Source organism: Spermophilus citellus (genome assembly GCF_964194105.1).
Source record: "Spermophilus citellus genome assembly, chromosome: 4".
Classification (NCBI taxonomy): domain Eukaryota; kingdom Metazoa; phylum Chordata; class Mammalia; order Rodentia; family Sciuridae; genus Spermophilus; species Spermophilus citellus.
In genome coordinates this window covers 127,287,448-127,305,169 of record NC_138185.1, presented here as the reverse complement: position 1 = coordinate 127,305,169, position 17,722 = coordinate 127,287,448, and the positions used below count along the sequence as shown (strand labels likewise).

The 17,722-nt window shown below is 36.6% G+C and overlaps 1 protein-coding gene across 7 annotated transcripts in view; it reads right to left on the bottom strand.

The window, feature by feature from the left end:
* Nucleotides 1-17,490, bottom strand: part of ATOSA (atos homolog A) — a 97,967-nt gene extending 80,477 nt beyond the window's left edge. For 3 of the 7 annotated variants that reach the window (XR_014021456.1, XM_081290010.1, XM_081290015.1), the window contains exons 1-2: nt 16,558-16,805; nt 15,749-15,865 (exon numbers count right to left, since the gene is read on the bottom strand). Coding sequence is in view for 6 of the 7 variants with exons in the window: in XM_081290010.1 (XP_081146136.1) it covers nt 15,749-15,764 (16 nt within the window). In the remaining variant the exon portion in view is untranslated. The other 4 variants (XM_081290014.1, XM_081290011.1, XM_081290012.1 and 1 more) reach the window with 4 other exon arrangements.
* Nucleotides 17,491-17,722: the final 232 nt, after the last annotated feature.

Sequence of the window (17,722 nt, the reverse complement as noted above, 5' to 3'; positions counted from 1 at the left end):
CTAGGTAAATTACCATCACCTACCTCATACAATTTCAAATCCTATGTTTTTCCCCAACTACCTATCACTGATATATGTCAATACCTCTATTAATAGATGCAGATAACAGAAATCTGGCAGAGGGAAAACAGTTATATACACTTTCTAAACATCATGGTAGCTTTAAGAACTCAATCATTAAGTGCCCAAAGCTGCAATATTACTTGCTTGCATTGTTTTTTTCTTTTTTTAATTTGCTAATTCGAGACTATTTCATAGAAGCTTGTTTCCAAGCGATATGACTAAACTCCTCTGGCTAATCATAACTCTTTTTTTTTGTTTTTTTTTTTTTGTTTTTTTGTTTTTTTTAATATTTATTTTTTTAGTTTTCGGCAGACACAACATCTTTGTTTGTATGTGGTGCTGAGGATCGAACCCGGGCCGCACACATGCGAGGCGAGCGCGCTACCGCTTGAGCCACATCCCCAGCCCGATCATAACTCTTTAAAATGCTAAGATATCTAAAACTGAATTAGTTTAACTGTGAATAAGATTCACCATTATCATTATTATCAGGGATATATTTTCTTTTTTTTTTTTTGAGAGAGAGAGAGAAAGAGAGAGAGAGAATGAATCTTTTTTGTAGATGGACACAATACAATGCCTTTATTTTTATATGGTGCTGAGAATCAAACTGGGTCCCGCTCATCCTAGGAGAGCGCTCTACCACTGAGCCACAATTCCAGCCCCAGGGATATATCTTCAACTCCCTAATTCAGGAGGTAGGAGTTTTTTCTTACACAAATGCCAGAATCAACCTTTTAAACAAAGCTCTCTGTTTTCAGTGGCAATTTCAGCCAAGAAGGTACTTGTAACTTGAATACAACAACATTTCTAATATCTTAGACCATGCAGGTTTTAGCTGCACAACCTAGGAGAAAAATTAGTAAGGTGCTCAATTTATGAGCACTTGTGGGGAACAAGTTTTCATTTATCATTCTAAAAAACAAAATATCTAACATGCACTCCTATCCCCATATTCAAGTCAAAAATAATTGAGACGACCACAAAAACAAAGGGGAGAATGAGTTTAAGGATTCTGAAGGCCATCTGATAACTCTTTTTCTCTGGGTCAGTTCCCCCACCCCTAACTCAGTTCCTGATTTGTCTGTTGACTCAGGAAGAAAGTCAGGGCTCTTTTTTTTTACCCTCCTATAAGTTCCTGAGAACAGAGGCCACATTAGTTCTTGATCGCCACTGTATTTCCAACACATATGTGCCAGGGATTCAATGAATATCTGATTCAGAGAAGATAGGGAAAAGGGTCCAAATGTCTGAAGTTTTACTATATAGAACAATAAATTCTAAAACTATTAAGTCATATTTAACCAATGTAACTCTATAATCACTAATTAAACATTTATGTAGAACTGTTCATAAGAATTCAGATTGATTGTTTTGCATAAAAATTGCATTCAGTAAAACATTTTTTAATTCTATATTCAACTTTAAATTTTTATTGATACATTATAATTATACACAATAGTGGGAGGCATTGTTCATATTTGTACACACATTAAAAGTTTCGTCAATTTTGTTCCCCAGAATATCCTCTTTACCTCTCCTCTTCCCTTTCCTGGTCCTCTTTCTGTTCTATTTTCATGAGATTCTCCCCTGCCCCAACCCCCTTTTTTTTTCCCTCTAGCTTTCACATATGTGAGAAAACATACCACCCTTGACTTTCTGAGTCTGGTTTATTTTGTTTAACATAACGGTAAAACATTTTATAAATTGGGCATTGCTAAAACAAAATGGGAATTTTTGTGCTTTGTACTAAACCAAAACACACATTTTATGTTGTCAATCCCTTGATTTTATACAAAGACCCAAGTAAATTATAAAATATTAGATACAATATTCTATACAACACAACTGGGGCAAATTGTCCATATTTAAACTATCTAAGTACAGAATGGAACACCAGCTAATGAAAGACAAGATTTGAATATACTAGCAGAAAAACAAAATCATTAATAGAGTGACCATAAAATTTGTTGTCCAAAGAATGACATATTTAGGGTAAAAGAAGATGATGATGAAATAGGATTGGACATAGAAACAACAGGTTGTATAGCAGGACCATTCCAGGTAGCATTGAATCCATACCGTCCCCCTTAGATAGGATGAACCTAATACAGTTAGAGATATAAAAGTTAAACCAACTGCTGTAATTTTCTGTGAACTTCTTATTTTGTAAAACTATTAGTTCAAATATAAAATTTTTAATATCTTAGAACTTATTTGAAATATTTGACAAAATGTGTGCCATTTTTAAATATCATTTAAAAAATGATATTCTATACAACTTACTATATCCTAGCTTAATGTCTGAAGGGAGGAGAAAGGTCAGTGCTTTTCCACAAGGGACTGGTAGTTATGAATCAAGCAATAGGTACTTCTATGCTTTTTAAAACATTTTATAAAAGCCAATTCTGTGCAAAGCATTGTGACAGATGTGAAGGGTACAATATGGGAAAAAATCAGAGTATTTCCCTGTCCTTAGAGAACAAATTTTCTAGGGAAGGAGACAGTAGAAAATGAGGAAATGAAGAAAGTACAAATTGTGTGTGGTAAGTGCCTGTTCTTCCTTCAGTACCTAGAGCATACTAGTCTCTAAATTCAGGATCTTTACAAATAATACTATGTTGGCCTGTAATTCTTCACACAGCTGGCTCTTTTGTTTTCTCTGCTCATTTTCTCAGAGAGGTCTTACTTAACCATTCTAAACAGAGGGCTTCTCCTTACTCTCAGTCTTTCTTAGCCTTCATAGATTTCCTTCAGAGTACTTGGTATATATGCTTATTTTACTCACTGAAGAGAAGCTAATATATTAACAATAACAACAGGCCTTTTTTTTTTTTTTAAAGAGAGAGTGAGAGACAGAATTTTTAAATATTTATTTATTTATTTTTTTTAGTTTTCAGCAGGCACAACATCTTTGTTTGTATGTGGTGCTGAGGATCGAACCCGGGCCGCACGCATGCCAGGCGAGCGCGCTAACACTTGAGCCACATCCCCAGCCCAAAGAGAGAGAGAGAATTTTAATATTTATTTTTCAGTTCTCGGCGGACACAACATCTTTGTTTGTATGTGGTGCTGAGGATCGAACTCGGGCCGCACGCATGCCAGGCGAGCGCGCTAACACCTGAGCCACATCCCCAGCCCACAACAGGCCTATTTATTCAGAATCAAATAGTATTCTAGGCTTACTTCATTTGATCATTACAAAAATGCTTTAAGTAGGTTCTACAGGATAGAGGTACTACAGTATAGAAAATGCTAGACTACTAGGAAATTTGAGTTCAACTATTGTAGTTGGACAGGTTCTTTCTTTTCTCTAGGAGTTGTTTTCTCAACTGTGAAAATGAGAGCGATTCACACTCTCTAAGGACCTTTCCAACTCTGATTTCTAACAATAAAATGATTGTGAGAGTAATTTCAGAATAACAAAAGCATTTTCATGTTCTGAGCTCTTCATAATGAAATTTAATCTGTACCACTATGTAATCTGAGGACTACAGAAGCATGCCTCCAGGATCAGCATTCACTCAACACAATAATTACTAAGACATGAATATACTTCTTCAAAAGCATAGGTATGTTTCTTACCCCAACTAGTAGCTAGTGGGCCAATGTAAGGACTGACATGCCCAGATACACAATACTAAAGAAAGCAGTTCTGAAGGACAGAATATTAGACCTAAAGAAATCTCTGAAGGGGGCTGGGAATGTGGCTCAAGCGGTAGCACGCTCCCCTGGCATGGGTGCGGCCCGAGTTCGATCCTCAGCACCACATACAAACAAAGATGTTGTGTCTGCCAAAAACTAAAATGTAAATAAAATATTTTTTTAAAAAAGAAATCTCTGAAGTCATCTAACTATTAGATGGGCCAAATGATGTTCAAAAAGATTGGTGATTACTACATAGGGCTACAGAACTAAGACTAGGAATCTGAGATATATTACATAAACCTCATTACTTTTTGATTTTTTCTTCTTAAAACTCGGGTTAAAAGTGTTTCTTTGGTTGGGGAGGGGAGAGGACAAATGTCCATTTTTCCTTAACACAGCTAGGGAAGCTTGTCAATATTGTGGAGACCTCTTTCACTCTAATAGTTCACATGAAGCTGGTGCGTATGAACTAAGGCCTCTAATTCCAAAGAATTTATTACATTTCTGCCAGCAATTGTCTACAATAAGAAAAAGAATCCCTAATTTTACCCTGAGTTTGTCTCCCTTCTACTTTTTTATTTTTTGAGACAGGGTCATGCTAAGTTGCTCAAGCTGACCTCAAATTTGTGATCTTTCTGCTTCAGCCTACTGAGTAGGTGAGATTAAAGGCATGTAATCTCAGAATGAGCCACCCTGCCTGGCTCATTCTACTTGTAACACACAGTTACTTTAAAATAATAGTGTAGTTTAGAACTTTGACCAGAGTGTCATAAAACAATAGACATGGTATTATTAATATTGAATACCATGTTAATATTCTCAAAAGCCTTTGTAAAAGGAAATACCAATCCTTCACTTGCCCTAAACAAAGAATGGTGGCAAAGGAAAAATAAATAAAGAAGAAAAAGCAGAGATCAGTGTTAGATAATTTTTATAAAAGGAAGTCATAATGTAATTCTGAGAACTAAAAAACTGAATTTAAGACTACTAGATAACACTTAATATTCCTGTATTGGTTTTTGATGAAATGAAATAAACAATTATTCTTCCATAAGACTCCCTTTAATTATACCAAAGTACTTAATAGTGCCCCACTATCAAATGAATGAAGTTCAATCTCCTTAGTTTGACATTCAAAACCCTAATCTCCTCCTATTACTAAGTAAGCCCTCTGATTTACATTATTCAACTCACCATTCCTTAGACATATGAATTCTACCTCCACTTCATAACTCAAAATGTCCTTTCAGTCACCTAAACCCCTAACCTCTGTAAATTTTCATCTATTCAAATCATACCTGTCTTTTAAGGCTCAATACAGCTGCTACCTCTGTCAAAAGACAGTTCTTGCCCTGAAATTAATCTCCCCAGGAGAAACTAATCATCCACTATGAACTCTGATAGTAGGCATTATTTTTACCATTCAGTTATCAAATGTCTTGCATTATATTTTTCTTCCTTCTTGTATTAAATATATATTTTTTAAGTGAAATGAATGACAGCTTGTGTAAATAAGGAAGGGTGGGAGGAATGGGGAGTATTCACTTAAAAGGTACCTGCACTACAGTGTTATTTGGCAGTGGACTTATATTGCTTTTTTTTTTTTTTTTTAAAGAGAGAAAGAGAGAGAGGGGGAGAGAGGGGGGAGAGAGGGAGGGAGGGAGAGGGAGAGGGAGAGAGAGAGAGAGAGAGAGAGAGAATGAGAATGAATTTTAAATTTATTTTTTAGTTTTCCGCGGACACAACATCTTTGTTTGTATGTGGTGCTGAGGATCAACCCGGGCCGCGCGCATGGCGGGCAAGCGCGCTACCGCTTGAGCCACATCCCCAGCCCCTTGTATTATACTTTCAATAGGGCAAAGAACACAACCTATATCTCAGAGGTCCTACCACAGGATACCTCATTAGTAAATACTATTGAATGAAAAGAAAAAAATTTTAGCTCAATGGCTTATACAAAGCCAGCCATACCGTTTTCAGATTACATATTTGTTGTAAGACAAAGAGTTGTATGTGTTGTTAAATGACACATACTGTATCTATTTAACCATAACTTTGCTTAGTGAGATCTCAAAAAAATTGGGGGATAAATATTCATTTGGGATGTTACAGTTGAAACCAAAATATGTTGTTTTGTTTTGGTGCTTATTATCAAACCCAGGTACACTTTACACTGAGCTATATCCCCAGCTCTTTTTATTTTTTAGTTTGAGACAGGGTCTCACTAAGTTGCTTAGACCTCACAAAATTACTGAGTCTGACTTCAAACTTGCAATTCTCCTGCCTCAGCCTCCCAAGCCACTGGGATAACAGGCACATGCCAGCATGCCAGACTATGATATATGTATTTACATATCTCTAATGCCATAAAAATCCAAATTCATTACATAGTACATCTGAATTCTACTCATCCATGGAAGAATAATGTTTCTTTCCTTTAATATTTATTTCTTTTAATTATACACAATACCTTTGTTTTTATTTTATTTATTTTTATGTGGTGCTGAGGATCGAACCCAGGGCCTCGCATACGCTAGGCAAGTGCTCTACCACTGAGCCTCAATCCCAGCCCTAATGTTTCTTTTTTACCATAAATTATAATAAACTGAAATACTGATGAATCAAAGGAAATCAATGTCAGAGTTTAACTTCATAAAAACTGTCCTTTGCTCAATCCTTGCTATAGTAGAAAACCAAGGACTGATAAAATCCTACAGTTGAACACAAATATCATGAGGACAAATTCACATATATGATGACACAAGCACTAAAGCTTTAGAAATTATCTCCAAACTGACTCTCCAAAATTGCTTATTAGATGACAAAATGTAAAAAAGAATTTTCTAGATGTTAAAGTTTTATAAATGGCCTGATTTCAGATATTAATACTATATTATTGCAGTCAAGAATATGTTTGGTAAGTGGGAAAATAAAATATGGAAACTTCTTATAAATTAAAAATATTAATCCCCAAATACAAATTAGTTATGCACCAATATACATTTTTAAATCTGAATAATGGTCAAATTTAGAATATAAGAAACCAGAGTTATAGCTTGATTTTCAGACTAGCTTATTAAAGGTTTCTTAACCTATAATGGCCATAACTTGCAGTACATGAAACAAGTATAAATTTGGGATTTATAGAAGCAGAAGGGCCATGCTCCAGGCACTAAATAAATACCAGGTAATATTCTGAAATAAAGAAAAGGGTAATTTGGGGCAACAACTCACCATTCTATATTTTCCACCAACCTCCTTCTAGTGTCTACCCTTATTCCAATCTCTTTGCCCTAATGCAACTCTAAACTGCTCATTATAGTGTATTATCACCCAGAAGTAGTTGTTTATAACCCCAGTTACCTATTTTCACTCTCCCATTGCATTCTCAGGAAAGACAATGTAATTCAATGCTGGTTTTGATTTCTTCTATTTTGCATACTGAAGAAAAAATTGACAGTAACAAAGGTTTATTGATCTCATATATCTATTACAACTAGTTGTGTATATGTGTGTGTTTAAGACAATGGGGATTAAACCCAAGGGCATTCTACCACTTTATTATACTCCCAGCCCCTTTTTTAAAATTTTTTTAAATTTTGAAGCAGGGTCTTGCTTAGTTGCTGAGGCTAGCCTTAAATTTGCAGTCCTCCTGCTTCAGCCTTCCAAGTTGCTGGGATTACAGCTGGGCACCACCAAATCTAGCACAACTAGTTTTAAGAGAGTATTTAAATACTCATTTCCTCAGAAGAGCTGTTCTAAGTCATCTATCCTTGAAAGTAAAGGAAAATTGAACTAGGCAAAATTCCTACTCTGTGCTAGGCATATGCTAGGTGACACACCCTATGTTCTTAGTTCACCTTTCCCACAAGGCTTGCTGTGTTACAGCAAAAAAATAACTATCATTCCAACAGGCTATGTAATTTTCTCAAGGTCATTTGCCTAATAAGTGCTGAAGTTAGAATTTCAGGCTAAGTTTTATCCTAAAGACTTAGGGTCTTAAGTCTTCTTACATTACATCATGCAAAAAAGGAACCATATGACCTAACCAAATATGTCCATTATTTCAGTACTATTCAAAAAACATAATCAAATATATATTTACTAATCCAAATAAATCTCTAGTTGGTATAATTTCAGTCAGGATAACAAGATCAATAATATTCAAACTTAATAAGTAACATAAGTTATAGCTAGATTTTCAGACTAGCTTACTAAAGGATTCTTAACCTTTTATGGTTAAGAACTCTATTTCAAAATGCTTTATTTCAAAATAACAGAATTTGCTCACTTGTGAATAGATATTTTTAGATGGAGAGACCCCAAAATTTAATTGATTATTTTCAAGAACCCATGGTCCTCTGTTCATCAATAAAAATGACACCACCCTTAAGGTAAATTAGTCAACATTTATTTAGCATTTCACATCTTACAAATTCTTTGACACGTTATCTCACCTGAAACTCAGATGCAACATTCTGAGCCAGGTACATTATACAGATGAAAAAATAGGTTTGGGATTTGAACCAAGTCACAAACCAATAAGTGATAGAATGAGTCCCAAATCTAAACTCTAAATCCTTTAAGTCTCTACTACTATATCCTATTTTAACTTCTTCTACTTATAAGCTGAAGTTTAAGAATTTAATTGCTCTCTCCATCCTTCCCTTCCCATCCCTTTGAAACAGCAACAGCAATAAATTCAATAGGAACAAGTGGATAGAGGTCAGTGAGCTTCCAGCAAATGTTTATGAATGGATCATTTTTGAATCAGATATGTGTGTGTGTGTATACAAAAAACTGACTCCAAACAGCTTTTTCCTATTCTTAGAGTTTTTTATTTCAATTCAATGGGAATTTAATTAAAAAACACAACATTTCTTTAAGTTATAGGCAAGTGTTTTATTTTTGGTAGTACTAGGGATAAAATGCAGAAGGCAAAGCTTGCCCCTGGACTACATCTCCTTTTTTTTTTTTTTTTGGTGGGGATTAAACCCAAGGGCATTCTACCACTGAATTATACTCCCAGTCCTTTTTTAAATTTTTTTAATTTTGAAGCAGGGGGGGACAGTCTTCCTAAGTTGCTATGGCTGGCCTCAAACTTGGCCTCCAACTAGTGTTCCTCCTGCCTCAGCCTCTGGAGTCACTGAGATTACAAGTGTTCACCAATGCACCTGGTTGGGCAAGTGTTTTAAGTGTATTTGAAAATGAATGAAGTATAAAGTTGTGATAACAGTCTAATGTTCATTAAGTCAAGCAAATCCCTAAATTGGTAGAATTTCAGTTGGTATCAGTGAAATAATAAATGACTACTAACTATTTGCTGCTATTCCTATTTACTGTACAAACACAAAGGCATGCTAGTCATTCATTCATTCAACAAATATATATTAAGCACTCCTTATGCACCTATAATGCGCCTACCATGTGCAAGACTTTCCTGGGTGATGAAACCACAGCTGTGAACAAGAGTCAAGATTTCTGGCCAGAGGAACTTCAAATCTAGTTGTAGAGACAGGCAATAAATAAGGAAAAAAGATAAACTGAACACTTAAAATACATAGAGTAAACCTCTCTGAAAAACTTAAGCCTACATAGGAAGGATGACAAAGGGCTACCATATGATGACTGGGGAGAAAGTATTTTTAAGCAGAAGGAATAGTGCATATATAAGACCCTAAGAGGTAATCAAACACTTAGTGGGGCTGTGCATGGTAGGTAAGAGAAAGAGATGAAAAAGGCCTTGTTATAATTTTACCTGATGACTGTCTTTCATAGGGAAAGGAAATACAAGAAAGCTCAACTCAGATTATTGCTAGGAGTTTAGATATATACATGGGCTCTTAGCTTAATGCTTTGATTAGTTACTGGCATTTTTACCCAGTCCGTCTGTTTCAGTTTAATAAGAAAGTCTGACATAATCAAAGAACTACTCTGATTTTTTTCACCCATTTAAGCAAAGACAGAATTAACTACTTACAAATTTGCTTTACCTACTAAGAAAGAAGTACTGTTTCCAGGTCTAATAATTTTTTCCTTTTCATTACAAAAAAAGTCAGTATTAAGTTATTCCAAATTTTAAAAATCCTTAGCCTCAGAAGGAAGGATTAGATACAAAGATGAGAAGGGCAAAAGAATAAACATAAATGTTCTTTATTCAACAACTAAATCTTTTTCCATTACTTGTTCACAATGCAAAATACTCAGACACCATGGGTTTCTTCACATTCTGAAGATAATTGAATTTTAAGTCACTCTTCTTATATACACAGGGTCTCAATTCTACATTCCAATTATCTTTTTTCTCATCCTTCAAAGAAATGACATTATTCAGTTCACTAAATCATTTCCTTCTTACTGGATGATAGGCAAAGACATAGACAGGGTACCTCTATTTGAACCCCTTTAGTATCTGAATCTCAAGTTGTATTCAGCCAGTAATTATTTAACAACTACCGATGTGTCAAGACTCATCAATATAAATGGATGGCAGGCCAACAAACAGTAGCCAGCTTTTAAATTGAGATTACAATGACTATACAAAATGTGCAGCTAAATTAGTCCCTTTGTTTTGTCCTCCTCAGCTTTCACTAAATGATTGGCTTCTTCTTAAGAAAATGTCCAAAAATAATAACAGCTCACATTTGCATTCTTCCTGTCAGCCACTGTTCAAAGTATATTATAGATATTAACTTAATTCTCAAAATAACACTAATCCAAGGTATCATTACTTCCTCCATTGTAAAAATGAAAAGGCCAAAACAAAGAGAAGATAAGTAGCTTTCTAAGATCACAATACTCATCAAATATCTGAGCTAAGTATTCCTCAAGCCTATTTTTAAACCACTTTGGTCACAATATCTTACAATACTTTTAAGATAAATTAATTACTGCTACCAACCAGAAGATTAAGATACTCAAAGCTCACTTCAAATTTGGGCTTGCCCTTTTATTATTTGTGTAAATTTGGAAAAGAAACCAAACTTCTCCCAGTGACTCAGTTTCATTTAGCTATAAAACAAAGATGACAACAGCATCTACTTCTTGAGTAATTGTTGAGGATTAAAAGAATTACATATACAAATCATTTGGAATCATGTCTGGTACATGGTATGCCTAAGTATTAGCTGTTACTATCATACTATCACTACTATCTCTACCTAGGAATTTAGCAAAAGATCAGTCTTTTTAAATCTAGTCAACATTTTTTTTTCTTTTCCTCCAACATCTATCATTTCTGTTGCTTGATTTACATAAACTAACAATAAACTACGCTCAAGAAGTAAGCAATGCACCTAATTCCCTTGCCATTTTCTTCTAGTCCTTATATCTTCCTCCTATTTCACATACCTAGGAAAGAATCATTTGAAGTTAACAGGATTATATTATGCCATAAATACATTCAGAAGCCACAGTAATACTAAGCTTAATACCAAAATTTGTAATATAATAAAAAAAGGGAAAAAACTAAGAGAGAACTCCTCTCAGTTTTAACCACACATACACATGAAAACGAAAAAGAAAAGAAAAAGAAAGTAAATTGTTTGGCATTTTGTTTGTGGAACAGGTTTTGCACTAACAGGTTTTATTTAGTCATCATAACTGGGTGTTTAAATATGAATTGATATAGTATATTTAAATTATTAACTTCTGGATGATTAAAAATTTTGGTTCTTAATCTTTCATAAGTTTTGATAAGCTCAGGGAGCATTTAAAGATAAGATTAGAAATTCATATATTTATAACATAATATGAACTATTTTAATTATTTATACACAAATAACATTTTAGACTTTTCTTGAAACACTGGGCCTTCAGTATTTATATATCTAGGACAGGTCCCAACTTGTACATCGTTGAGTCCAAGGTACAATAACATTGTTTGATTTCTTTCTCTAGTTACCCCACCCTAGTCAGTAGTTAACACCATTTAAAAATCTAATTATTCCCAGAAAATGTATTTCAATCATACATATCACCCCTCCATACAGAATTAAGCTATAATTATAAAAGCAAATGACAATATAAATAATAGATTATACATATATTCAAGTATCCTTAAGGTTTTCTATTTTTTCAGACAACTGTATATTAAATGTCTACTAAATCTGCTTGACACTGGCAGACTGCATACAATGAATGTAAAACAAGATAAAATAGTGTTAGGTTATTACATTAGATTATTTTCTTATCTCTGTTGAGTATATTTTGCAACTAACATACAAGCATCTGTAACGTTTTAATTAGCCATACAAAAGGTATTAATCTAATACTTTTTAATGTCAACTACTGTCACATTTTATTCTAATAACTGGGAGTTTGTAATCATTTACATTTTATAGACAAGGACACGGAGATAAAGATTAATGTGATAAAGATTACATAGCAAGCAAGTAATGGAAAGTATATAAACACAGGTCTGATTCCAAAGCCTGTGCTAATGATAACATCAGAGACTCACAGTTGGCAGCATTACCCAAGTAATGTTATATAACTGCCTAAAATTTTTAAAAATATTTTTAACCTTAAAATATGTTGACAATATTTGACTATATTGACTACTGTGAAATGTAGCCATTGTTCCATACACTAACATCTTATCTAAAAGTAGAATAGAAAATCTCATAACTAACCTTCACTTAATTAACTGGCAGAATTGACCAGGGCACATCCATCATAAAAACAAACTGGCAGACATTGCTGATACTGAACACCAGTGGCTAAAGGGTACTTTCTACTTGCCTGCACACTTCTGTTTCCACTAGTTGAGTTACATGTTTAATAAGAATCTGGTCTTTTCTTCCTTATAAATATGTTTATGACATTCTACTTGTAATTAATAATAACTATTATAATAACCAAGGAAACAAGTGCAAAAAAATTATTTCTGTGACAACTAAATTTAATGCTTTGGGAAAAGTACATTTTGATAAACATAATTTGCGGGTTTGCGGGGCGGGTTTTGCTGAGAAACAAACCCATAGCCTTGCACACTTTAAGATTACATCCCTAGCCTCAATAATCATAAGTTTGATGAACATAAATTCCTATTTTCCAAAAACAAATTCCTGTTGAATTATAATGTGCTGATAAAATTGTGTGTAAAAAGTCTTAAAACTTTGAATTTATTAAAAATATAAGATTTCACCCCTTGCTTTGGAAAAGTCTTATTACACCTTAATGAAAGCAAAACTAGAAACTTTAGGTGTACATTGTTGCTCTGCTTTATACAAGAAAGATCATGTCCATTCTAAAAAAAACCCAGACCCTATCTCATTTTCAAAAAGAGCCTTGAGGGCTAGGCAGGAGCTCTTGTCCAGCATGTGAGAAGCCCTGGCGCAATCCCCAACATCGGGGGAGGGGGAAGCAGCAGAAGAAAAGCTCACATGAAACAACGGGTGAAAAAATTAAGGCTGCTATATTTTTCCATGATTCCCCACTTAAATTGTTTCTATTAGCCAACTATCACACCCAATCATAAGATAAGAGGCTCCAATTACACTTAGAAATTTGAACTCCCTGAAGCCCAGCTGTATTCAACTAAGCAAATATCTGAGCATCTATATTAAAATCTATACTTACATTCTGAATGAATACTTGAGAGGTTCTATTATTTACCTTTATTTTACAAAAAACTTAATATTAAGTATGGTTATCTAGTTCTTTAGTTCACAGATTAAAAGCAGGAAATTAAAGGAGGCAAGAATAAGCATTATAGGAACAAAAACTGTTGATACCAAGAGAATATAAAAATCACACAAATCTAAATATGTATGTGTAAGTATAGATAGATAGATAGATGCAATAATCTGGTAGTTTAAGCTAGATAAACTGGACTAGTTCAAGCTAGAAAAAAAAATCTCATAAATTTAAATATCTTTTTCAGGCATCTCTAGATTATGATCCAGCAAAAAGTTGAAACTCACAGCAATGTCCTTTTATCATGAACTAAAAGTTAAATTACATTGACTCTGCAAATTCTTTTTCTTTCTATAAGAAAAGGGCAGAGGAGCATTAATATTTTAGGTATCTCTCAATATATCATGATTACAAAGGAAAATATTTCTGGCATTAGGAGTGATATTTAAGTTATCTAGAAATTTGACTCATGAAATAGTTCCTTGGAAACCAATGTATTTTTAGTATTTTTAGCTAAGGCCTACAACTATGCCTTTCAAAATCAATAGGTTGTGACAGCCAGCAATTTAAAAAGTGAAAAAGAACAGAAAATAGAAGATCATATTGCACATAGTAAGGGTAATACATTTATGAAAAACATTTCAGTATTTTTGTACTAATTTGCTAAGTAAAAGATATTAATTACTCTGGGTCCTGGTCCAAAAATCTGTAAGCTTAAAAAACTTCATTTATTATTATGGAATATAATCAATACTAAATTTATAATCCCATCATTTATCTGAGAATACTAAAGTAAGACAAAATTTTAAGGGGGGGTGTCGGTTTCTTTGGAATTTTTAAAATTATTATTATTACTTTCTATGTATGGTACTGGGGATTGAATACAGGATGTCACACATGCTAGGCAAAATACTTTACTATTGCACTATATCCCCAATCATTTATTTTATTTTGAGACAAGGTCTCACTAAATTGCTCACCAAGATTGGCCTTGAACTTGAGATACTCTTGGAGCCTCAACCTCCCAAGTAATTAGGATTATATGCATACACTAAATTGAGCTCTTTGGAAATCTTTATGAATGAATTTATTTTCCCTCCTTATCTATTCAGGTGTATAATTAAGTATTTTATTTGGTTTAGCACTAGTTTAGCCTAAAATAGGTAATGCTATTTTTTAAACTCCTGTGACTTTAAAGCAACTTTTAACAACAATCCAAAACAAATAGTGACTTTGATTTTATTTGCTTGTTTATTCTGAGATGCAATTACTGACCTTGGTGCCATTTTTCCAAAGTCACTAATGTAATCTAAAAATCTAAACTTCACATTGTAAGCAAGCAACCTGCTCAATAATAATATACTTACTAATACTTCATACATACCTAGCTATTGCCTGATTCTAAACAAAATTAATTTAAGCCACTAAATATGTCTTTTTCTGCTTCTAATCATTTTAATAGATATTATGACCCAAGAAATGTTTTAGACAATTTGTCTAATTACTTATATACAGAAAAATAGCCAGTTAATATATATCTTTTTAAAGTAATCATCTAATTCATAGGATAAAATACTATTTTGAATACTAAAGTCTCAGAGTTGGAAGGAACCCTGTGACCTAGTCTAACTATCAAATACCATAATCCCCTCTTTACAGTGTTCCCTCGAATCAAACTCATAGCTGACTAAAAGCCCTAGAACTACATTAAAATCTTCTAAATCTGGTCCTTGCCATTAATCAGAAGACTGATAATCCCTTTGAAGTCCTTGAAAAGCACAGAGTAAATATTATTCTTTTAAGCTCTGAAAATACAGGTTTTGAAAGGAAGTAGCATTTACCTATCACCAGGAATTTTGGTAGCCTTAATTGTCCATATGATATATAGAATGCTTGAGTACTTTGCAATCTTTTGGAGTCTGCTTAAAGCAAAAAAAAATCAGCTAATGAAAGCGTAATAATAGTTGTCAACAATCTTAAATGTTCGCTATCAAGTTCAAATTCGCAAGAGCTTAAAAGGCTTGTTTAAAAATCTTGTAAATATCATTAAAGTTGAAGTTGGATCCACTTTACCTAAAAGTGAATGACCGAAACTCTAAAATGATACCAATAATTGTGGCAACAGATATAAATGCTATTTTTGATTAATTCCTTTTAACATACACTAAATTTTCTATTGAAACTACAGCTCTACAAGCACTTTTGAAGAACTGTCCTCCCCTCCTAACCCTCTCTTCCATATGCCCTCCTTTTCCTCACCAGCTGGAATCTGTCACAGAAACAGATAATTACATATGATGCAGAAATAGTTGATCCTGCTGCAGAATTAGGTTAACACGTCTAAAAGGAGGCACAGAAAACAAAACAAAAAACAGGTCCACTTAAATAAATCATTTACCTCGGTCTGGCTTCATTTTCACATCCAATTCCCACCCAGAGTGCTGTGAAATACACTTGGGGGTTCTTTCAAAGCGCTCACTGTTGATTCGAGGGCTTCTACTTAGTTTTCAAAATGCTAAAAGAGATCAAAATAAAATTAATCTGGTCCTGCTCTAACACCAGGACTGTACAAGAATACTGTTAAGTTAGGCCTATTGTGGCACAAACTACTGTTGACAGCACCATCGGCAGATGTGAAAAGTGCAAAACTCTTTGCATGGTCTCCCCCGTCTCCTCCCGAAGGAGCACCCCTCTCCCCGCCCCTCAACTCTCCAGGCCAAGGTGTCCTTCTCTGACACAGCTTCTCCGAACCAAAGCAAGGTCTATTTATATCCCGAAGGTACAAGCAAGAAGAAAAAGATTCAAGCAACACAAACTAACCAACCCCTTTGAGGGGGAAACAAAACAAAACCAAAAAAAAAAAAAATGCTTCCAGGAACAGTGGTACCTCCTCAATGCTGGTCTATAAATTCTTCCACCTGGTGCCAGGGGGCTGGAAACTCTTCCAGACCCTTGCGTTTCCCAAGAGCTCCGCCCGACCCGCCCGGCCTCACCTGTGTAATTACCCTCTGGCTAGCCTTCCTGAGGCAACAGCGGCCAAGTTTACACAATAAGAGGGTCTGAAAGAAATTCGAGTCATCTTCTCGCTCCCAGTTCAAACGAACTCTCCCGGACTGTCCCGGGTCGCCCTCTACAAACCCCGTCCCTACGTGGCCCAGCCTGAGGTCTGCCCCCAAGGAAGGTGTTTACAGCTGAGCGCTCGCTCACCCACTGCTCTGTGCAGCCTGCTCGCCGCGGGCCCCTTCCGTCCCGCCGCGGCCCCGGATTTCCTTCAGCCCCGCGGCACCGAGCGCCGAGCCTGCCCCTCTCCCTGCTGGAGAGTAGTTTTCATGGCGCTCTCGGGCTGGCCCGCTCCTCGACTCCCTCGGCAGACCTCTGCTGACTAACTCGCTCTCTTCTCCCGTCCCAATACCTCCTCCTTTTGGCACTTCTCTCCGCCGCTACTCCAGCAGCTCACATCACACTCCCACCTCAGACCCGAGGCTCCAAAAGACGCAGGGCCGGCGAGAGCTGAGTGTGGCGCGCAGCGGCCCCCGGGGCTGCGTTAGGGGACCATGGGGGTCCGAGACCGTAAGCCCGACTCGGCTCCCCGGCGCCCCTGTGGCCATCCACCCCCGCCTCAGCCGACGCCTCGCTCCGCTCCCTGCCCTCAGCCCCTCGCCCTGCCCGACTCGCACCCAAGCCCCGCGGCCCCGGGGTTCGCCCGCTTGTCGCCCCGGCCGGCCCGCTTGCCCCGTGCCTCTGCCAGCTCCTCGCCCGCCCGCTGTCGCTAGCTCTGGCGCCCCAGCTCTGGATCCCCCTCGCTCGCCCAGTTCTTTCTCTGCTGTTTGCCCTGTCAAAACACTGCCTGGGTCACGTGTCCCAACAACAGCCAACCCACCGCTCGTCACTTCCTCCCCGGCGGCCACTGCGGCGCGGGCGCCCGGTTGTTATAGCAACGCCGCCGCGCGCCCGGGGGCTCTAGTCTGCGGGCCCGGTTTTCCGTGCAAGTGCCTGGCGGGCGCTAGGGCGCCAGAGGTGGCGGCGCCGGCGGGCCCGCCCGCCCAGTCAGGAAAGCCCCGAGACGTTGAGCTTTTCGGTCTCGCTTCTTGACCGCTCTCCGAGCTGACTGAAGCGCACCATCTGAGATCAGGGATTGGAGCTGCGCTATTAGAGCACAGAGTAACTGGGGAGATGTCATTCGAGGGCCTGCCCCAGACGTGGAGGATAATTATAGTCTCTTCCTTCTCCTCCTCCACACTGGATGCTGGCGCAGACCTGCGACTGAGCCCCAAGTGGATTGCAGTGCACCGTAGTACCCGGGTTTAAAGTGGCCGGGGCAGGAAGGTGGGCAGCCATGCATGTCAGGGAGCAGGGAGTTGAAGGAGAGGAA